General features: G+C 31.7%; 1 protein-coding gene across 5 annotated transcripts in view; it reads left to right on the forward strand.

Annotated features, from left to right (window-relative positions):
- Nucleotides 1–24,189, forward strand: part of CEP290 (centrosomal protein 290) — a 91,080-nt gene that overhangs the window by 5,254 nt on the left and 61,637 nt on the right. For 4 of the 5 annotated variants that reach the window (XM_076007121.1, XM_076007123.1, XM_076007125.1 and 1 more), the window contains exons 7-22: nt 3,056–3,109; nt 3,717–3,737; nt 3,872–4,024; nt 4,424–4,606; nt 5,315–5,404; nt 8,940–9,062; nt 10,043–10,166; nt 14,263–14,435; nt 15,173–15,335; nt 16,858–16,958; nt 17,031–17,118; nt 18,129–18,238; nt 19,784–19,868; nt 20,443–20,585; nt 23,447–23,611; nt 24,000–24,149. In XM_076007121.1, the coding sequence (XP_075863236.1) occupies nt 3,056–3,109; nt 3,717–3,737; nt 3,872–4,024; nt 4,424–4,606; nt 5,315–5,404; nt 8,940–9,062; nt 10,043–10,166; nt 14,263–14,435; nt 15,173–15,335; nt 16,858–16,958; nt 17,031–17,118; nt 18,129–18,238; nt 19,784–19,868; nt 20,443–20,585; nt 23,447–23,611; nt 24,000–24,149 (1,926 nt within the window). The remainder of the gene's footprint in view (nt 1–3,055; nt 3,110–3,716; nt 3,738–3,871; nt 4,025–4,423; nt 4,607–5,314; nt 5,405–8,939; nt 9,063–10,042; nt 10,167–14,262; nt 14,436–15,172; nt 15,336–16,857; nt 16,959–17,030; nt 17,119–18,128; nt 18,239–19,783; nt 19,869–20,442; nt 20,586–23,446; nt 23,612–23,999; nt 24,150–24,189) is intronic. The other variant, XM_076007124.1, reaches the window with a different exon arrangement.

The raw sequence follows: 24,189 nt of genomic DNA on the forward strand, positions 1-24,189 counted from the left end.
TGGTATTAAGAAATTAACAGTCATTCGTAAAGTGATTTTTACTATCATAGTTGATTTTGCATAAAAGTTATATTTATTTGTTTTAACATATTTATACTAGAAGGAGATTTGGAAATGAACTTTTTAATGATGTCTTTGATAATGGTTAAATTCCTTGTTTTCAGATCTACCTTACTTTATGTAGTATATATACATTCTTGCAAAGTTGTTTTAATGCCAGTATTTTATAAATCATTCCTATTTAAAATCATGACTTTCTAATACTAGCATATTTTGTTATTACCCCTTAGTTATTTCTTATTAGTCATAAAATAATTCACTTAAATTTAATTTTAGGAAAAAGTTGTTTTCTGCAGATAAATTTGTATTTCCGGGTAGAAAAGTCTATTTTACTTCAGATTCTTAGTCAGTATTTTATTTATTTATTTAGCATACCTATTTAATGTTTATTTAACAATTCTTATTTTACCTTAGCTGTCAGTAAACTTAGTACAGATTTGGTACCTAACTGATAACTCTTCCATCGCTGATAGCCAGCAGCATTTTCTACCTTTGTGTCTTTTAGAAGGTAACTGCTGTATTATATCTCTTATTTTGTCCATTGTTCTGTCAGAAATCGAGGGTTATAAATTTTAAGTAAACAACAATGATTATCAGATGATACTGCTATTTAAAGAAAATCTATCATAAATTGATTTGTAGGGAAAAATATCCCCATTCTTGATATATCTATTTTACTCTCTAATTTAGAAGAATCATTTAAAAGTTAGTTATCAATACAGTTTTTGTAGTGGAAAAAGTATGCATTGATGCTACCTAAAAGGTTAGTAATAAACTCTTAGAAGATTATCTGGTTAGTTGACTCAGCAAAACATAACATACTTATGCATTTTTTAGCAACTGTAAAGGGTCCAACCTATTTTATTCACTTATAGAATTATTTAGGAGGATGTCTGGTTTTTTGGTCCTTTGTTCTTTTATCTAGGCTATATATCAGTTTACTTAGCATTCATACCACACACTTTTAGCTAATCAGAACTACCGTTTCCATTCATGTCTTAGAATACTTTGTTCACAGGTGCACACACAGAGAATACTTCAATATATGGCTGATATACATTTCTAGCTGCTAGAATCCTTGAGATGGAATATGGATTTAGGCTGGAAATTCTTTCCTTCTCCTTTAACAGTCATTCAGTCATATTTAGTATTTATAGCATGTCAGAGACTGTACTGGTTACTAGAAATACAGTGGGCAACTATATTCTGGTTCTCAAGGATATTCATAGCACTAACAAGCATAACATAAGGATAATATACTTAAGGGGACACAAGGATGTATCCTAGGGTAGTCTGAGGAGGGATACCTAAATGAATTATGGAGTTCAAGAAGTGATATGTATGTAAACTGAGGCCTGAAGTAGAAGTCAGCCTGGCATGGGGGATGTGGATGAACATGGTGGTTAAGGAAAGAACATTCTGGGTAGAAGACACATTGTTAAAGTAAGAGATATTATGGTATAGTCAGGAAACTACATTTATTCATTTGGCTAGAATACAGATAAAAATAGTTTCCATAGAGTCCTTACTATGAGCCAGATACTTTATATGCATTAATTCATTATTCCTTATTTGACACTTATCCTATGGGATAGGTCATTTCTATCTACTATACTACAGATGAAGAAATTGAGACACAGAAAGAGTTTTTTGAGCACAGGATATACTATACTTTTAAAGTTTACTGTGCTTTGTAGAGTGTGTATTGAAGGGGACCAAGACTAGTAAGGAGATATTTGTGTTGATTCAGGTAAGTGCTAATAATGGCCTAATTAAGGTAATGACTGAGAGTATTAAGGGACATAGACATGTTTGAGTGAAGCAGATGTAATTAGTTGTGATGAATTATTGGTTGTTAGAGGAGAATAGAGAAAGGAAATTCTGCTTAATTTTGTGGGTTGGGCCACAAAATAGGTAAATTGTGCCATTCGCTAAAAAGGAGAACAAGAGGACTTTGGAAGGTTTGAGATTATTATTTCAATTTTGTACATGTTGAGTTTGAAGTCCTTGTGGGCATATTCAAAAAGGTTATCTGTAGATATGGAATTCTCAAGAGACACTGGGTAGATAATGAGGGTTTATGGGTTGTCAGCATAGATATTATTGAAGTTATTGTAAGGCAGCTTTCTGAAAAATGTCATACCTTCGGAAAGATTAAAAGAAAAACAATAAACACCCATATTCCTTTCATATAGATTCACCAGTTGTTAACATTGTGCCACATTTCCTTTATCTTTCTGTCACACAGATATATTGTACACACAGATATATTTCTCTTTCTCTCTTTTTTGTTTTGCTGAGCCATTTGAGTTAAGATATCATGATATTTCATAGTTAAATATTTCTGTATGTCTCTCTGAAAAAAAAGAGTATCCTCCTGTATAACTACAATATAATTATTATGCTAAGAAAATTTAATATTGATTCAATACTATTATCTAATCTGGTCCACAATCAGATTTTCTCTATTGCCTCAATAATATCCTTCATAGTCCCCCACTTCCAATATCCATAGAAATTGTCAGACAAGGGATAGAAACCTAGGCCAGTCTGATTTCAGATTGCTTCTTTTAACCCTGACGTTGCACTGCCTTGTATTTTTAAGTAATTTAAATCTCACTTAGAGCAAAGAATAGTCTAGCTATGACATAGAAGAATGGTGAAATGTGAAGATCTTGGAGAGAAAACCACTCATTTTATTAGGGTTGTTTAGTAGGGGAAAGGGGATGATTTATTTGTTTGTTTCTATATCTTTTGGTTAGAGGGGTGTGTGTGTGTGTGTGTGTTTAATCTTTTAAACTGAACCTGTTTTATCCCTCCTAATCCTTAGTTTTTGAATTTTTGGCCTATTATTTATTTATGTATTAGGTAGATAGAAAGTCCTTAGTAGTTAAAACTTCTCTACTTTATTAAAGAGGATTTAAAATTTAAATCAGTTACTAAATACCTAATTTTATATTAAATTGCTCTTGAATTTTACCTTTTTTTATTTTAGTTGGCTCTTCGAAATGAGGAGGCAGAAAATGAAAACAGCAAATTAAGAAGAGAGGTTGGTAAAAAATTTTAGTAGTTGTGGTTCAACAAAGATACTTGTTTAAAAAGTTTACATAAATTTGTATTATAACTAGAACTGGAATCTTCTAAGTAACTGATGTTTTCAAACTGGCTGGTTTTAGGATATGACTTTGTCTCAGGAAATTAGAAAACAAATTAAAATGTGAGGCCATTAAGTACTACATTCATCTCTTAGATCCATGTGGGTATATCTTTCTTTCTGTTTTTTAAGCTATTCTGTGTTAGTTTGCTCATTGAATAGATTATTGGATTTCTGTTCTTATTTCTCTTATTTTACCCAGAATTCTTTTAAAATTTTTGTTACTCATAAAATCTCATAAATTCTGAGCATTATTTGGTTCTTCTGAGCCAAATAATGTTTGTATATTGTTCATTCTGATAAGAGTTCTTAAGTTTCTAACTTAATCAAAATGTTCTTTGTTTTGGTTGATAATTAACATTGTCACTTTCTTTAGTTATTCAAAATAATAAAACTCATTTTCCTAAAATTTCCTTTTTGTTCTTTTTAATTTCTAATTATTATTTTTAATTATGTATTGCCTTTCTCATTTCTAATTACCTTTTTCCTGTCCTTTCTGGAGAACAAACGTCTAAAGAAAAAGGTGAGGCTTTAAGGGTGGTGAAACCTTGGGAATTTAAGGATATGTTCTGAGAGCACTATTTAGAAAATGTAAATTTGTTTCTTTACAATGAATGAATAGTTCTTGATGGATTATTGTCTTTGGTCTACTTTTAGAATGAACAGCTTCGACAGGATGTTATGGACTACCAGAAACAAATAGATTCACAAAAAGAAACACTTTTATCAAGAAGAGGAGAAGACAGTGACTACCGATCACAGTTGTCTAAAAAAAACTATGAACTTGTCCAATATCTAGATGAAATTCAGGTAAAATGAATAGAAATGGGTTCAGAACAATGATTCTTACAAAACTTAAATTTCATTATAATGTAAATTGAATATTTAGCCCTACATGTAAATTCTAGTGTAAATCTGAAACTATGTATTTGTAAAACATGATATAAATTGCATCTTTGAAGTTACAATTGTTTAGTCATTGTTTTTATATGTGCCTATATTGGATATAAAGAACAATTGGGGGCCTTATGTACAATTTTCTTGATATTTACTTTGAATTAATTGGTCAACACCAATTTAGAGTAAAAGTTCATAAAGAATTATTTTTTTTCCAGTGGACACTTATGGCTCCATTTAGTTTTAATTTGGTTTAAATTTCAGTTTCTTTAAAAAATTATTTTTTAACCTAATGCTTTTAAACTGGTTTAGACTTTAACAGAAGCTAATGAGAGAATTGAAGTTCAAAATGAAGAAATGAGAAAAAATCTAGAAGAGTCTGTACAAGAAATGGAGAAAATGACTGATGAATATAATAGAATGAAAGCTATTGTGCATCAGACAGATAATAGAATGGACCAATTAAAAAAAGAAAATGATCATTATCGACTTCAAGTAAGAATTACTGTTAGAATGACTTTTTTACACAAACTTTATATTGTCTTATTACTATTTATTTGAAACTAGAAAGTACTTTAACTTTCTGCAATGTAAATTTTTGTCTGTAGTCTCAATATTGTAATATTTTGCTATGTTAATAACATTTATTCATATGTGTTTCTCTAATCCCCTCACAAACACTTTGTAATTCTTGTCATCTGAGGTATATAAATGGTGCTTGAATAAATGTGTACACAACAATCCTATAAATCTCATAATTGTAGGAATTTTCTACAAAAGATTCTTGGAAGTCCTAAAATTTAATTTTATCTTAAAAATAAATATAATATAAATATATTAGAAACCAATGCATTCTTTGTTATTTATGTGGTATTAAAAAGTAGAATAATGTTTAAAAATATAATTCTCTAGTAATGAAAGATAATTATGTCACTATAAAGATGCAAAAACCGTTAAAAGTCATCTTTATCTCCAGGACTACTCTAATAACAAATAGGTATATGTAATGTAATGTATCTGTATATATGTGCATACAGAAACATGTGTCTGCATGTACATATGTGTGTATGCAAATACATGCACATATATGTAATAATTATGCATATGTATGTATATATGTATTTATATAATGTATATATAAATATGCATATGTAATAAATATACTAGTTTGCATCAATTCTTGAAATAACTGTTGTATTTTAGGTCCAGGAGCTTACAGATCTTCTGAAAGCAAAAAATGAAGAAGATGATCCAGTCATGGTAGCTGTCAATGCAAAAGTAGAAGAATGGAAGGTACTTTTCTCAATTGATATAATAGCTTTTTCATTTTGTAGTTTAGACTTAAAATATAGTCTTATTTTTATTTAAAGGCCTTAGACTAGTTAATAACATTTTTATTAGGGTTTTTAAAAAGTTTATTATATTTCTTAGCTAAAGAAGCTCTAAAACCTATGCACTCCTCTAGCTAATTTATTATTGCATAAACTCTTCTAAATCAATGAGTTGAACGTTAAACATTTTGGTAGACTTCTAAGTCCAAAATATATTTGTCATCTAATTATATAATTCTAAATATAATTGAATTTTTTACTTAACTCATAGTTACTTTGTATTATATGTATTAGTTGTATAGTTCCAGATTTAACTTTAGTTTTTTCAAATCTTGTCTTTCATGTCAGATTAATCAGTGCGAATAGGAGTAAGCAAAGAGATCTATCAGAATCATTTGGGGAACTTTTTCAAAATACACCTCTCCCTCCTCACCACTGTCCAACCTCAACCAAATTCCCTGGTCTCACCATGTCAGAAGCTGAGATTATAATGGTTGTATACTTGAAAAACATTGGAGATGATTCTGAATGAATAATTCTAATTTTAAAAGCTACCACTTCTAGAGTCATTGCTTCTAGTGGGGATATATAAGTCTTGTTAGCACTTTAAATTGGTTATCATATGAGAAGCTCACATAACCTATATTTTATTTTTATTTTTTTATTTTATTTTATTTTTTTTTTGAGACAGAGTCTCGCTTTGTTGTCCAGGCTAGAGTGAGTGCCGTGGCGTCAGCCTAGCTCACAGCAACCTCAAACTCCTGGGCTCGAGCGATCCTTCTGCCTCAGCCTCCCGAGTAGCTGGGACTACAGGCATGAGCCACCATGCCCGGCTAATTTTTTACATATATATATCAGTTGGCCAATTAATTTCTTTCTATTTATAGTAGAGACAGGGTCTCGCTCTTGCTCAGGCTGGTTTTGAACTCCTGACCTTGAGCAATCCACCCGCCTCGGCCTCCCAAGAGCTAGGATTACAGGCGTGAGCCACTGCGCCCGGCCTGTTTTTTTTTTATTTTTTTTTGTTTTTTTTTGTTTTTTTTTTTTTACTTTTTTTTTTTGGTCAATTAATTTATTTCTATTTTTGGTAGAGACGGGGTCTCGCTCAGGCTGGTTTCGAACTCCTGACCTTGAGCAATCCGCCCGCCTCGGCCTCCCAAAGTGCTAGGATTACAGGCGTGAGCCACCACGCCCTATATTTTAAACAAAAGTAGTAGCAATGGAATGAGGCTTATGGAATCAATCAGAGGTTAGTCAACTTTATGTAAAGGATCAGAGGGTAAATATTTTAGACCATCTGGTCTCCAGTATAATTACTGAACTCTGCTGTTATAGCATGAAAGCAGCCATAGCCAATACTTAAATGAGTGAACAGAACTGTTGTTACTAAAACTTTATTTACAAAAACAGGTGGCAGGCCAGATTTGACATGTTGGCCATAGTTTGTTTACAAACCCCTGAAAGAAACAGTTGTTTTTACCATATTTAATTTTGTGGGGGCAAATGATAGCATGTTATATGTATTCTTACCTAATATCTTTTGGTAATTATTTTATATCAGTACCTATAATATTGCTTTGTTCTTTTCAATGGGTATGTAATTTTTCTTTGGAGATACATATATTATTTGATAATTGATTTCCTATTATGTGAGGTTTATGAGGTTTCCAATTTTTGCTGTTACAGTGTTTTAATGATGTCCCTATATAAATGTTATTTTGAAAATGTGTAAGTATATCTGTCAAATAAATTGCTACAAGTGTAATTGTGATATATGCTGCAAACACATTCTTCCAGTTTGTCACTTGTTTTTTCCTTATGGTATTTTTTTCTATGAAATATTTTTTTTATATTTAATAGTTATATTTATTGTTTTTTAATGGCTTTTAGCCTTTGTGCCATAATTAAAGCTTCAATAAGTATAAACTTGTTTTCTCACCATTTCTCCTAATATCTTTTTATTTTTCCTTTTACATTTAAAACATAGAAACCCATATAATTCATTTTGGTATAAAGAGTGTAATGTGGATGTGACAGAGCTACTCTGTTGTCCAGACATCATATATTATTTTCTCTTACTGAAATAGAGTTCCATTTTATTACATACAAAATTCCTGTTGAATTTGGATGTAATTTTGGACTCTCTTTTATTCAATTGATCTATTTTCTAATCATATATACTCATTTTAATTATTACATGTCTTAATATCTAAAAGCTAATCTTATTATTTTTCTGATTTTAGATTTTTTTTTTTTTTTTTTTTTTTTTTTTGAGATAGAGTCTTGTTCTGTTGCCTGGGCTAGAGTGCTATGGCATTAGCCTAGCTCACAGCAACCTCAAACTCCTGGGCTCAAGCCATCCTCCTGCCTCAGCATCTAGAGTAGCTGGAACTACAGGCGTGTACCACCATGCCCAGCTAATTTTTTTATATTTTTAGTTGTCTGGCTAATTTCTTTTTTATTATTATTATTATTATTATTATTATTTTTTTTTTTTGAGACAGAGTTTCGCTTTGTTGTCCAGGCTAGAGTGAGTGCCGTGGCGTCAGCCTAGCTCACAGCAACCTCAAACTCCTGGGCTCAAGCGATCCTCCTGCCTCAGCCTCCCGAGTAGCTGGGACTACAGGCATGTGCCACCATGCCCGGCTAATTTTTTATATATATATCAGTTGGCCAATTAATTTCTTTCTATTTATAGTAGAGACGGGGTCTCACTCTTGCTCAGGCTGGTTTTGAACTCCTGACCTTGAGCAATCTGCCCGCCTCGGCCTCCCAAGAGCTAGGATTACAGGCGTGAGCCACAGCGCCCGGCCTATTATTATTATTTTTTAGTAAAGACAAGGTCTCGCTCTTGCTCAGGCTGGTCTTGAACTCCTGACCTCAAGTGATCTTCCCATCTCAGCCTCCCAGAGAGCTAGGATTATATGCCTGAGTCAGCACGCCCAGCCTGATTTTAGATTTATGAACATTTTTAATGTGAATTTTAATGTGAAAAGAACAAAGCTTGTTCAATTTTTATAAAATATCTTGTTTATTATTTTATTGAGTATGTATTAAAATTATAAATTGATTTATAGATTCATTTGGGATAAAAATTTTTATGATATTTGGTCCTTTTAACTAAGAACACAAGGTACTTTTCCTTTCATTCATTCAAGATACTTAATGTTAACTTCTTAAAGATCAATTATGTGAAACTTTTTGTAGTTTTATGGAGATACTTATAACTTTTTATTTAGAAATGAATTTTGAAAGATTGATTCTCAAAAAGAGAAAATTACAGTGTATATTTTTGAATCATTTCCTGTTGGAACTTCAAGTTGTATATACTAAAGAAATAAAGATTGTATCAGTAGTTGCTGATACTTTCTCACTTCAAAGAATTTTATTTCCTGTAGTTTCTTAAATGTACTAGTGTTATATATTATTTATCATAATGAGGAATATTTTATTAATTTTTATTTTATATAACAGATCCTATTTTGTTTATTTTCTAGTTAATTTTGTCTTCTAAAGATGATGAAATTATTGAATATCAGCAAATGTTACATAACCTGAGAGAGAAACTTAAAAATGCCCAGCTTGATGCTAATAAAAGTAATGTTATGGCTCTACAACAGGTAAAATCTTCTCAAAATTTGGTTTATCAACCAGTTTTATTAAAGTTGGAACTCTGAACAATGTCTTTTTTTTTTTTTTTTTTTTTTTTTGTTCGGTTTCAAATGAGGCTTATTGAACAATGTCTTTTTTATTATTAAATATATCATCTGTGCCTAATCTAGTGGTTTACACTCCTAGGTGTATAATAAAGTCTTTTGAAATTTCTTACCATCTAGTCTCCAGGAAAAATTTAGAATTAACTTTAGAATTAGGGTTAGAATTAGGACTAAATTATTTTGTTTATTTTTCTATGTTGACATGGATAATACATTGTTTCAGTTAGGAATTATTTAATAAGAAACTTAAAAACTTTCAGAAATTTTAAAATATCTTAATACTCTGTTATTAAGGTTTATTATGTTGTATCTTAGTCCTGACATGGCCTATACAATGTGAAATAAGCTAAAAGTGTGTTTATAATTTGATTGTGAAAATATTTTAGTGAAAATATACTCACATAGAAAGAAGTCATCATCAGTGCTGTAATCACAGTCCAGAAGTAAGGAAAATTGAGAAATATTTGGAGAATAAGAACGATGCAGGGGGCAATATTTTTGTGTGAAGTTCTAAAGGGGTAAAAGGTAAGTGGAACAAAAGAGAAAGCACAAGGCAAAGCCCAAACATACAAAATGGTAAAAGATAAAATTCAGTGGTTGATGAGGAAAAGTGACACCTAAGGAGTTGAAAGAAGCTACAAATATTAGAGAGTTCTAGAATTCCTATTTGCCAGAGTGTTAGCCATTATATCCATCTTTCAGTGTTGGAGTGACAGCAGTATACCTAATACTGTGTTGTGCATTTAAGATGTAAAAAATAATAAAAGGCATAGTTTTACCTATAGGAAAATATATTCTACAGTATTGTTGAAAAATATGAGACCTACCTTTTCCTTTTCATTTAAAATATATGTTACTGTGTAATGTTTTAAAATATTTTATAGGGTATACAGGAACGAGACAGTCAAATTAAGATGCTCACTGAACAAGTAGAACAATATACGAAAGATATGGAAAAAAATACTTTTATTATTGAAGATTTAAAAAATGAGCTCGACAGAAACAAAGGTAATTAAATATATTAAAAGTATATAAAGGTTATTTTATATGCCATTATGTTTTTAAAGTATCTTATTTTTATTAAAATAAAATCAGGTCATGTCAATAGATACATTATTGAGGTCTCTTCATTTGAATTTCATATTTTCAAAAAATTATACAGGGTATTACTAATTACATATATTACTAGAGCTTAAATTTGTAAATAGTGGATGTGTTTTCTATAATTTTTCTCCTCTGATGAAAATTATATTAACTCTATTACCAGATTGGTTGTATGAAAGAAATGAAAAATGGTGGTATAATTATTTTATTTAACCTTTTTATAATTAACTAAGAATAGAGGATAGTAAAATTTTGATCAGTACAGTGGCATTGCAGATAGTTTTCAGAAGTAATTTGACATGTCAGCATTTGGATTAATCTTACCCAAATTAATATCTCATCATATTCTCCTTACCATGAATTATACTACCTTGTGTTAGTACTGCCTTACTAACACATCGAATCCTCTGCATATAAGCCCTCACAACATCCATGGTATTATAATTCCATAGTACTACATACCATAGTTATACAGGGCACACTAGGGCCAGCTATTCATGATAAATTCATGGACATATTTATTATAATTGCTAAAGATAAAAAAGACATGAAGGAGAAGTAGTGAGTCTGTATGTGTGTAAGGGTAGTGCTGATGGTGGTGTTTGGAGGTAGAGTTGTAATTTAGACAGTGAGGCAGAAGGCTCACTGAAGAGGTAATTGAAGTAAGGAAACTAGTCATACAGATAGCTCTAAGCAGTGGGAATAAGTGCACTGAAGAAGCACTGAAGAAGGAGTGTACTAGGCATGTTCAAGGAACAACAAAGAAGACTTTGTGGCTGAAGTAGAGTGAGCAAGTGAAGTACTCACTGTACTGAGTGAGAAGGGATAAGATCAGAGAGGTAACCAGAGACCATGATCATATGGGGCCTTACTGTTCATTGTAAGGACTTTGGTTTTTATTTTAAGTGAGAAGGGGCACCAAAGGCAGTTTCTAAAGATAAGGATGATATAATTTGACTTAGGCTGTTGTCTGCGATAGACTGTAGCAGTAGTAATTACAGAAGCAGGGACATCTGTTATAATACTATTGCAGTAATCTGGAGAGAGTTGATGATAGTTTGGAGCATGGTGGTAGCAGTGAAGTTATTAGATGTAGCCTGTTCTGGATGTATTTTGAAGGTGATAGAAATGGAATTTTCTAACAGATCAGTTATGTAGGATGTGAGAGAAAGAGTTAAGACTTTTGGTTTGAACACTGGGGAGGGTTGTGGGAAGAGCAGGTTAAAGACAATTAGGTAATTAGTTTTGGGCATGAAGTTTCAGATGCTTTTTAGATATTGAGGTGAAGTGTTAAGTAGGCACTTGTGTATAAAAGTCTGAGGTTTAGAAGAACAATCTAGGCTAAAGATAATTGGGAACCATCTCCACCAAAGTAGTATTTGAAGTTATGAGGTTAGCTAAGATCATCAAGGGAATGAATGTTGGTTAGGAAGAAAAATCTAAAGAGTGAGGCCTGGGATACTTCTACTTCAGAGGCTGAGGAGGTGAAAAGGAACAACCAAATGAGACTGAAAAGATATGGCCAGTGAAATGGGAAGAAAACCAGGAATGTGGAGGGTGCTGAAAACCACATGAGGAATGTAATCAAGGAAAAATAAACAACTGTGGTCAGAGATGTGTTCATTGCTGCTGATAGGTTAAGATGAGCACTGACAATTGACTGTTGGGCTTAGCAATGGTCATTTTTGGATCTAGAGAAAATGGATAAAGAGGAAATGGGGAGAAGAAATATAGGATCTCTTTTCCAGGACTGTTTCTATAAAGGGAAGGAGATTGAGAAAGAAAAGAGATTTTAAAAGGATTTTTTCTCTCTCTCTTTTTAAATTTAATTTTTTTTTTTTTAAGAGACAGGACCTCACTCTGTCACCTAGGGTGGAGTGCAGTGGCATGGCATAGTTCACTATAATCATAAACTCTTGCACTCAATCGATCCTCCTGTTTCAATCTCCCACGTAGCAAGGACTAAAGCCATATGCCCCCACTCCTGGCTAATTTTTTTTATGTTTTAAAAAAATTTTTGTAGAGATGGGGGCCTTACTCTATTTCGCAGACTGGTCTCAAACTCCTGGCCTCGAGTGATCTTCCCATCTTAGCCTCCCAGGTGCTATGATTATAGCTGTTGAGGCACCATGCCTGGCTATATTTTTCTCTTTAAGATGGAAGAAATAACTCATGATTCTAGGTTCATGTGAAAGTTCCATTAAAGAAGAAACATTTGATGAATTGGTGAAGCAGAGGAGGTAGGGAACTTCTGGAGCAATATCCTGGAGAAGGCAGTGGGATGGATTCTACTGTACCAGTGAAGAGGTTTGATAGCAAACATCAATCCTAGCCTTAACTAGGAACACAGAGAGTTCATCCATAATTACAGAAAGTAGATAGAGTGTATAGAGACAGATGCTGGTGGCTGGGTTGATGTCTTAGTTGGGGGAGCTTGTAGAAGTTCTCTACTGATTGCTGCTTTTTTCTCAGTGAATAAGGAAGCAAAGTTCTGAGCTGAAAGTGAGAGTGGGGGAAGATATATCACAAGTTTGAGGAGAGAAAAGAGAAGAGAAAGTATAAAATGATTGTATGAAAGCATGAAGACTTGGGAGGTGTACTGTAACTGTTGAATGGTATCAAGGGTCCACTTATATATGGGCCCACTCTCTGTGTGTATTATGTTTGTATTAGAATACTTTGACAGAAGTTTAAACTGCTTTAAAAGGATGACTGATAGTGTGGATTTTACATATTCCAGTCACCAGGAGGAAAGTAGTGATTGATGTTTGCTATCAAATAAGGAAAAGGTCTTATCTAATGACATTTTGGTCCATACATAGTCATATAACCTTAAAACTCAAAGAAGGCATGTCTACTAGACTATACTCTGTACCTACAGATAGATACAGAGTATCTAGGTATCTATAAGTAGATACATAGATGTATCTATGGCTAATGGTGTCCTTCCTTCATTGGCTAGGATTAGGTTTAAGTATCACCAGCAGAAATATGAAGAACAGTGGCAAAATCAAGATAGTTTATTTCTCATTTGTGTCACGGTGGCCTAAAATTAGGCAGTCCCGGATGTTGCCTTCATCTGCCCCATCCGGAATGGAGCTTTACAATCATGTCTTTATCCCAAACAGCAAGATAGAGAAAGAGAGGGCAAGAGACAAAATCATGTGCTGAAGGATAGGTGGGCAAATACAGTTTTTATTGTGGAGGGCCACGTGGAAGAAAGGGAGAATGGGTACCGGAGGACAACTCAGCCTTCTTATGTTCCACAGCTAGGCTGTTAGCTCCAGAGAGCAGGGCTCATTTTTAAAAACTTGTGTGATCTCCTACACTAGTCCAATGTATAGCGTAAGTCCAATGTAGGTAGGTGTATGCCATATGGAATGGTAAATGTTTATTACTAAATGTTTATTTATAGATGAGTGTGAGGAAAATGTGTGATCTCCTACACTAGTCCAATGTATAGCGTAAGTCCAATGTAGGTAGGTGTATGCCATATAGAATGGTAAATGTTTATTACTAAATGTTTATTTATAGATGAGTGTGAGGAAGATCTATGTCAGTAAATTTTAGAATGATAGGAATATTTTGTCTAGTAACAATTTTGTAAGATAATACAAGTAGTGATTTAGGAACTTTTTAGTTCAGGATTAAGTATAGCTATAAGCGACAAAAAAATAAATCAATTATAGAACAATGGTTTAAACAAGATAGAAATTTATTTCTCTGTGGTATAAACAAAGTTGATCTTTGTAAAGCAGTGTTTTGTAGCCTTTTGTAATCTGTACCCTTTTAGCTAAGAAGATTTTACTGAACTCACTTTTTTAGTTAATTTTATTAATAAAACCAGAATAAAACTTTCATCTTACAAGTATGAAATTGTAACATTAAGGGAGCTTTTTTATGTGGCATTCTACTTCTCTTGCCTCCATATTGGAACCACTTATTTGAAGGAATGAATATGCAATTCAGTTAATTCATGATTTTTGTTTTTACTCTGTAGGTGCTTCCACTCTTTCTCAACAGAGTCATTACATGAAAATTCAGTCAAAGGTACAAATTTTAGAAGAGAAAACTAAAGAGGCTGAGAGAACAGCTGAACTGGCTGAGGCTGATGCTAGGGAAAAGGATAAAGAATTAGTTGAGGCTCTGAAGCGATTAAAAGATTATGAATCGGTATGTATTTTTATCTTGTCAATCAGGAAGCTTAGAATTATTCTTGCCACTCACGGTTAGAGTATTCTGTGCTGTTTATACCATCTAAAAAATGTTCTATGAATATATTTTGATAAGGGTTACCCTAATTAATTTTTATGAAGCTATTTAAACTTTTGGGCATTTTTTGGCAGGAGAATTGTTTTCAAGCTTTTTGATCAGGGCATTTTGCCCAAATAATCAGCTTTGGTGAGACAGCAGAATTAGATTCTTTGTTATATGTGTCCTTCTTGCCACCATGTAGATATGACACCACTGGCTAGGTTGATAAAATGTGTGACAGGGACAGTTTTGTTGCCTACTGTGTTAGCACAACTTGCTTTGTACTTTTTGTACTTTTTAATTTATTACAACTAAGTTAGGCAACTAATGACATACATATTCTATTGGTATTGCCGATTCTCTTTTACTATTCTTTCTCTGTGTTTTATTAAGTATTAAGTGTTTTTTATATGTAATACATATTCTGAGTCACTTTGCTATTAGGATGTTTTACTGGAAAGTTTGGACTGTCCCACATTCCATCATCATCATTATTACTATATTGGATTTATAAAATCACAATAAAAAACCCAATTTAGTGATGTATAATTCTAGGTATATGTGTATTTTCCCTTAGACTTAATAAAAATTCATGCATTTGATACATGTATTCAAATAAACAATGTTATATTTAAATTAGATTGGATATTTTTCAGGGAGTATATGGTTTAGAAGATGCTGTTGTTGAAATAAAGAATTGTAAAAACCAAATTAAAATAAGAGATCGAGAGATTGAAGTATTGACACAGGAAATCAATAAACTTGAGTTGAAGATAAATGATTTCCTTGATGAAAATGAGGCACTTAGAGAGCGTTTGGGTAAGCCAATTTTTAAGTTATGTAGTTTGTTCAACTCTGATGTTCAAGTCTTTCTTTGCTTTACTTTTTGTTTATTTATTATTACTATTTTTAAGTAGTTAAATGCTTTTTTTCCAATAAATACTTCTCTCAAAACATTTAAAACAACAGTGGAGTTGCTCTGATTGAAGTGAAATTGGGGATTTGATGGGATTTTAATGGTGAGTGGGCAGGCCTTAAACATTGTTTTATTCTAGCATCTGCGCAATAATAACTGCTTGTTTAAAAAAATTAGTCTATTATATTAATACCACATATTAGAAGTTAACCTTTTTTTTTTTAGCAAAAGCACGGTCTTGTCTGTATGACCATGTTTGTTTGCAGAATGCCATGTTTTTGCAGAATGCGTTATTGAATATGAATTCATTGAAGATATTTAAAAATACTTTTTAAAGTTTTTAAAGACTCTTAAGTACTTTTAAAATCTAGACTGCTTACGTTTTACTTAGGTTGAGTATTTTATAGTTTCCATTGATTCTGCAAAGTATTGATAATTAGTAAATATAGCTTGAGAGTTTATATATTGAATTCAATAAATAGTTTATTAGTGAATGTTACTAGTTTGAATGTTATGACGTTCAGAGTTGCTGCATCTTTAAAATGAAAATCAATATCTAAATACTGATTTTTATTAAAGTTGCTAAATTTCAGTTAATGCTTTCTTAGTTAAAATGACAATCTGTAAAATCTTTTCTCTAGAGGAAGGAAACATAAATATTTTATAGAGATTATATATTTGTAAAGATGTCTGTCTAACAAAGACCCAGAGTTATAATAGGACCTCAAGTCAGACTTCTGATCAACTCGACCTGTCAGATTACACATAGCCAGGAATCTGGAAGTTCTTTTTCTTTTTTTGAGACAGTCTTGTTTTGTTGCCCAGGCTAGAGTGAGTGCCGTGGCATCAGCCTAGCTCACAGCAACCTCAAACTCCTGGGCTCAAGCAATCCTCCTGTCTCAGCCTCATGAGTAGCTGGGACTACAGGCATGTGCCACCATGCCCGGCTAATTTTTTTCTATATATATTAGTTGGCCAATTAATTTTTTTCTATTTTTATAGTAGAGACGAGGTCTCGCTCAGGCTGGTTTTGAACTCCTGACCTCGAGCAATCCGCCCGCCTCGGCCTCCCAGAGTGCTGGGATTACAGGGGTGAGCCACCGCGCCGGGCGGGAATCTGGAAGTTCTTAACGATAACTCTGACCAATCTAGATAGCTGTCTCAAACCCTTATTTTCTGTGTTTAAAAGGCTCCAAATCTTGGTTTATAATTTGCTTTAGGTTTTTTCAGGATTGCCATTAATAATTGCGATACAATTTTAACTTAGGTTATAGTTCAAGTATCTGGAAAATTTTTACACAAAGAGTACCCCATTCTTCAGTGATATTGGCTATATGAATTATAACCAGATGCTTGATGGTATATGAATTTTTGTAGTTTATTTGAATGTTATTAAATTTTTAATTATATTTCTTTTTACTTTAGGCCTTGAACCAAAGACAATGATTGACTTAACTGAATTTAGAAATAGTAAACGTTTAAAACAGCAGCAGTACAGAGCTGAAAACCAGGTTCTTTTGAAAGAGGCAAGTATGGTGGTCAGTTGATTATTTTCTTGGTTGAACTAAAGAGAAATACTAATAATTCATACTTTGCAGATTGAAAGTCTGGAGGAGGAACGAATTGATTTGAAAAAAAAAATTCGTCAGATGGCTCAAGAAAGAGGAAAAAGAAGTGTAACTTCAGGTATACTCAGTTATTCCAAACCTTTAAAAAAAATCACTGGGAAGTGAGTTGTCTAGATCTGGAATTTTTTGTATATTATTTTTGCTATTAATACATTACTGTGATTCTGCTACAAGTTTAATGAATGAAAATAAGTGGCTTGAAGAAGAGATAAGTGTGTATCATTGGGTTCAGCCCTGAATATGAAACAGGTAAAAAACAATAAGCAGATGAAAATGAACCGAACAATTGTAGAGTTATGAAAAGTTTATATTATAGTCTTAAATTCTAGATAGCCCCAATATGTTGTACATCATAAATATACTATTTTGTGAATATGAATGATAACACTTAGTAATTTTTATGTTAATGTGTGTTCTTAATATTTTTCCTTTTGTTAAGGGCTATGCATTGAAAATCTTTGTAAGTTATTCTTTACTATGTGAAAGTAATATTTTATTGAATATAAATTAGCATCCTTTTTTGTTTTATTTTACTTGAAATAAAGAGAACATTTAGTTAAGTTTTATACTAGCCATTGCAGTGCATTTTTGTTAGAAGACCATAGAGAAGGAAGTTTTTTCCCCAAGTCTAATAGTACATCTAAGAATATGAGCAGAGAGGTTTTTTAGCATTGTGGTTAATATAATACACCAAAAATTTTCTGTAGAAGTGGAACTTCATAATTTATTAGTATAGTAAGTTTACTCATTCATGATTTTTACTTAAAGATACTTTATGTATCTTTTAACTCCTTTTGTGCCTATTAATTAGCACTTTAATGTAGAATGGGCAAAGAATGGTAGAGAAGAAAAAATTCAAATTAGTTTCTCACATTATTAATAGCTTATTAAAAGTGAGCTAGATCAGAGAGAAGTTTGTATTGGCTACATGTGAATCAAGGATTTTGGAAACAATTGTTCTATCTTTTGTTTGGGTTAAAACTTAATTATAGTTTTTAAGAATTAAAATACTGGAATAGTAGGAGAGTTATTTTTATGTTTTTAATTTGTTAATTTTTTTATATTTAGGATTAACCATTGAGGACCTGAACCTAACTGAAAATGTTTCTCAAGATAGAGTAGGAGAAACAAAATGGGATTTAATGAGCCTCAGAAATATGAATGAAGCACAATCAAAGGTAAACAATAAAGTAACGCTATGGCAAAGAGCATAAAGGAAAACATTATTATCAGTGCTTTCATTTTTTCCCCCTTTGTCTCATTTTGAACATTTACTTCTTTTCATAGTTGTTAAATAATAAGTAGAGAAAAATGTTTGCTATTTAAATAACTTGTTGATCCAAAGATTGATTAATAAGCCATTATTTATTCTGAATACAGATTAGGAGTTCAGATAAAATAGAGCTGCTCCCTAGGAGACCATCATTCAGTATTCCACAATCAGATCAGAATGAGCCAGAAGAAAATATGACCTTAGGATCATTATCAAGAATGTTATCTGAAATCCATCATAGTACAGAAAGTGGAGTGGATCCGTTTGTGTCTTTAACTAGACATTCTTCATCTGTGCAAGTAAAAGATAATTCAACTCCAGAAACTATTACAATAAGAAAGATTTTTAAAGCACCCTATCTACAATCTTTAAGAAATCTAGAATCATTAGTCAGTACCTTTAGTAGGGAGAGCCATGAAGAAATAGATGACTACCTAGGCTCTCTTTCTGATGACTATATGAAGAAAGTATCAAGAAGCCATCAAACAGTAGAGAAGACTTTCATACAAAAAAGTGATTCATCTTTTCAAGCTTTATCAACAGCTTCAGACTTAATGCAGAAGTTATCACTTAGGCAAAAATCTACAATATTTTGTCAACAAATTCACGATCATAGAGATGACATGGATAAATCACAGTTAGCAGCATCAGAAGATGAACAGGTTCATACTCAAATAAAGTATTCTGATATCAATTTGAAAGAAGATAAAAGAAAAAGGAAAGTACCCTTACAGACAGAGATTTTGAAAAGTAAGCTTGAGGTTAATCTTCTGGACCCTGTGCCTATTACTGCACAAGCAAAATTATCTCAGATAGATCCTCTTGACAATCTTATAGAACAGCTACGGAGAGAACTAGTATTTCTTAGATCTCAGGTGAGCTTTCCTCCAAATTATATTCCTAGGATTGCTTTTTTTTGGCTTCTGTAACAAAGTTCTATAACAATTATAATAAGAATTTTTTTGTTTGCACATTAACACTAATTTATACATATTGTATTTTTAAAAATCTAAAAATGCAGTACATTTGATTTGAACTCATTGACTTGTCTAATTTATTAAATGTTTCTTTAGAATGAAATCATAGCGCAGGATTTATTGATCAAAGAAGCAGAGAGTAGAAATGCAGAAATAGAGCTTGAACGTCATAGAAGCCAGGCAGAACAGGTAGTGTAAAGGTAGACCATTAAAGAAATGACTATGATACTAAAGATAAAAACCTTCATTATATTTCTTTGCTTTTTACCAAGGGGTTGGAGGAGGGAGAAGATGGGAGGAAGATCACCATCTGTTTTACCATTTAGATTTTATTGTTATGATTGCTGCTATATCTCTATAGCTTTTCTGTTTGTGCTATATACTTCAATCAAACTTTTTCAAATTGGAAACTGTAGACTGTTGTGATATTTTGTAAAAGAAAAAGTCAACTTTATTTTCTTTGTTTTATTCAGAATGAATTTCTTTCAAGAGAACTATTTGAAAAGGAAAGAGATTTAGAAAGAAGTAGGACAGTTATAGTCAAATTTCAGAATAAATGTAAGTTACTGTTATCTTTTATTTTTCTATACTTATATTTTCTATGCTTAAAATCATGGTTATGAAAGGACTTTAAATACATTTTGTCTTCTAATCCTTTTTACTCTAAATTAGTTCCATAATGTATATACTTCAGTCTCTCACTCATACTATTGGTTTATCTTGCTATTTTTATTGCCAAAGAATGTTATTCATCTGAATTTTTTGTGAAGATACATATAATTTTTCTTTTGTGTTCTCTAATTAAAATGAAGTTAGAAAATCGAATTTAAAAGATTTTTAATATAATACATAGTTTAAGTTAAGGTAAGAGTATACTTGTGATTTATTTCTTCCAGTAATGAGATGTGTTGTATATTTTCACACATATATTAATAAATAGGTTTAACATTTGACTATTTAATTCAACTGTTTGCACTGGATTTATAGTTGAATGTTTTTGTATATTTATTTACATTTGCATTTCCCAATGAGTTTAGTTTTTTCTGTATGTAAAATATTCATCATCTCTATAGAATAGTGTAAATTGTGAAAAAAGATCTTTTCATTTAGTGAGAAAACTATTTAATTACAGTAAAAGAATTATTTGAAGAAAATAAGCAACTTGAAGAAGGTATGAAAGAAATATTGCAGGCCATTAAGGAAATGCAGAAAGATCCTGATGTTAAAGGAGGAGAAACATCTCTAATTATCCCTAGTCTTGAAAGACTAGTTAATGTAAGTTAATTTTTCATGTTAATGTTTTTTTCCTCCAGTACTTTAAAGATGTTCCACTATATAGTGTTCTCCATAGTTTCCTATGAGGCATTTTAAGTCATTTGAATCTTTGTTTCACAGTATAAAATATGTAGCTTTTCTCAGGCTGCTCTCAATGCTTTTTCTTTATATTTGTTTTTCACCAGTTTTGACTGTAATGTGCCAAGGAGTGTGTGTGCATTTATGGGTGCATGAGAGTATCTGTATCTTCTTGGGGTTTGCTGAGCATCTTAAATCTGTTCACTTATGCTATTCACCACAATTGGGAGGTTTTCTATCATTATTTAATAATTTTTTCTGTTTCATTCTATCTGGAACTTCAGTGACACAAGTATTGCATCATTTTTTGATATTTTCATACAGGCCCTGAGGGTCTATAGCTTTATTCTTTTTTTAAATCCCCTAATCTTTTGTGTTTACTTCTACCAATTGGATAATTACTATTGATCTGTCTTCAAGTTCACTGACACTTTCCTTTGTCCTCTTATTCTTTTGGTTCAAGGGTTAGCCTGAGACCTACCAGAGTTTTTTATACAGAATTTGGAGCTCCTTTTTGCTGACTTTCTTACTGGGATTTCCTGCTCACTTTCATGGGGCTTTGGTCTCTATCCTCTAGTTTTAGAGACCAGAAAGATGATAGGTCATTGCAATTATAGCTTGATCTCTAACTAAAGCCTTAAAAATGGCAAATTCAATTTTTGCTGGTCGTGGCTTCCAGGTTTCAAGTCCCCTCCAAAATGTGCTTACTTCTGTTTATTTTCTAGAACCCTTAGGTAGTTGCTTTTGTATTTATTTTTAAATATGGGAGTGTAGATCTGTTAGGAACTTATGCAATAAACCTAAAAGTTTTATGGAATGGCTTTATTGTAAATCTTTAAAGACTTATTACTATAGGAAAGATTTAGCCATCAAATAATATTCTATTTATATTTTACCATACAGGGACTTACGTATTCCACAGTATTGACTGTTACATAAACTTGAATAAAACACATATTTTAGATTCTTAATATTTAAGTATATGTCATTTACATTATTTGAACACATTTAGCATACTAAACAATATGGTGTTTCCCAAATTTATGCTTGATTTAAAATAGAAAAAAAAATCTAATTGTTCATCAAATTGCTTTTTTTTATTGTGACTAATCAATAGTTGAATACTTTAATAATCTGTAATTGTTAGCAGAGAGAAAGAATGATACTGGTATGTTAAAAACTTCCTAAGGAAGAAAACCATTTGACAAAATTTATGGGAACCATTTGATTTCCATTATATTTTTCTCATTCTGACTTTTCTGGTTGGTGACTTTGTTTTGCCTCTTGTTTTGAATGTCTGAAATGATTCTTCATGTTTTTTTAATGTGAACATCTTTTGTCTATCATGTCACCCACTACTAATACTGTTTCCCAGATCCAACTTCATTTACAAGGGAAACTCTACTTAGTGACCAAATGAAAAAATGAAAACAGCCCAGGAAATGATAACTTCTATTTCTGTTGACATTCTATGGGCTTTTCCCGAACCACTGTTTCCATAGAGTTCATTTACTTCTGTTTTGGACTGTCATCTTTTTTTTTTTTTCTCTGATTCATATGCCATTTCTGAAATTCACGAATCCTCTAGCAATCCTTTTTCTAGGAAATTTTCAGAATCCTTGACATTTTAGACCAAATAATTCTGCATTATGCACCTCAGTTTACTTTATATTAATACAGGATATTTTTTAGTACTCTGAACCACTATCTAATTCAACCTCGTTTTGCCAAAAGGCCATTTAGACAACATGGTACTTATTCCTCAACAAGACAACTAACTAGATTACCTTGTCATTCAGAGTACCTCCTTCTATGTTCTTCTGTCTTCCTAGTATCCTCTTTGAATTAAATATAACTTATTACTCTGTGTGGCCTGCTCTGATCTCCCTCAGATGAAGGCTTTTATAAATCTACTACCTAGAGTTAAACCACAGATCCTCCTGAGTAGGAGATTACATTTGTTTTTTCTCATCTTACCTTATTTTTCTTCTACTGTCATTTCTGAACCTTTAGTTTGCCTTTAACAGTTTTGTTCCTTACAATTCTTCTGAAGTCCAAATAATTTATATACATATATTGTGTAGATGTGTGTGTGGCATATGTGTATTTATGTATGCCATTGTTGGGAATTAAGGCAATTGAAGACACTCTAATATTTTAATATTTGGCATATTATTTTTGCTTATTCAGTACTTGTGGATAATACTCTGTTACCATACCTTGCCTTTGTTGTCATGTATGCTTCAACTGTGGAGAGAGGAAGCACTGAAAAATTCACTTACTGGAAATTAGTAGCTATTTCATTCCTTTGTTCATGCTTTAAATTCAGACACTGCGTAATTTAAAAGCATTTACATATAAATTATTTCATTTTGACTGTATAAAAACCCTGTGTAGTGGGCAGAGCTAATATTATTTTCCCTTTTTTTTAGAGACAAAGAAACTAAGGTATAAAGAATTTAAGTCAATTGCCCAGCTAGTAAGGCTGGTTAAGAGTCGAACCCTAGTTATTTTATTATTGTTTGGTTGTTTTTCTAGTGTTCCAGCCTATTAAGATTAACTAGATATTTGTTAGTTGTTATAATGAAGTAATTACTATGCTTGGTAATATAAATTAAAGTTTTATAAATTTATAAATAAGAATTTGAATTAGTATATTTTATTATGTATGGCAATGGGAAGAGAAAAATGCTTAAATATCAGTTTTATTTAAAGGTAGACTTTTTAAACCATGATTTTATTGTTTTTCCTTATATTTTTAATATATAATATAATTATACTAGGCTATCGAGTCAAAGAATGCAGAAGGAATCTTTGATGCCAGTCTGCATTTGAAAGCTCAAGTTGATCAACTTACTGGAAGGAATGAAGAATTAAGACAGGAACTCAGGGAATCTCGGAAAGAGGCTATAAATTACTCGCAGCAGTTGGCAAAAGCAAATTTAAAGGTGAGAATTTTATTAAACAAAAGAAAATGCATAAGCATAATAACATAGATTTAATAGGAAACTTGTTTTTTTAAATAACTGCCTTATGATGAAATACCTCGTGAATTTTTTCAACATTAGGAAAACTGTTTGGATTTTTTCTTATAAAATTAAGTGGAAAAACAAATGCTTTATAACATAAAAAATAACACAGAAATTCTAAGTCATACTTAGGCATTTCTAAGTAGAAATTAAAGTATGGTTTAATTAATTCCTGGCAGGGCATTCACATATCTATTTTTAAAAAGTAGTCAGTAGAAAAAGCATGAAGTATAAGTTACAGCTTTTCAGTTTGTCTTTCTTTGAGTGTAACAGATGTGATTCTCTTCACTGGATTGTTTATTTCCAGATAGATCATCTTGAAAAAGAAACCAGTCTTTTACGACAATCAAAAGGATCAAATGTTGTGTTTAAAGGAGTTGATTTACCTGATGGGATAGCACCATCTAGTGCCAATATTATTAATTCTCAGAATGAATATTTAATACATCTCTTACAGGTACTGAAAATTTCACATATGAATAACAAAAATCCCTGAT

The sequence above is a fragment of the Microcebus murinus genome, chromosome 10 (assembly GCF_040939455.1).
Source record: "Microcebus murinus isolate Inina chromosome 10, M.murinus_Inina_mat1.0, whole genome shotgun sequence".
Lineage (NCBI taxonomy): Eukaryota > Metazoa > Chordata > Mammalia > Primates > Cheirogaleidae > Microcebus > Microcebus murinus.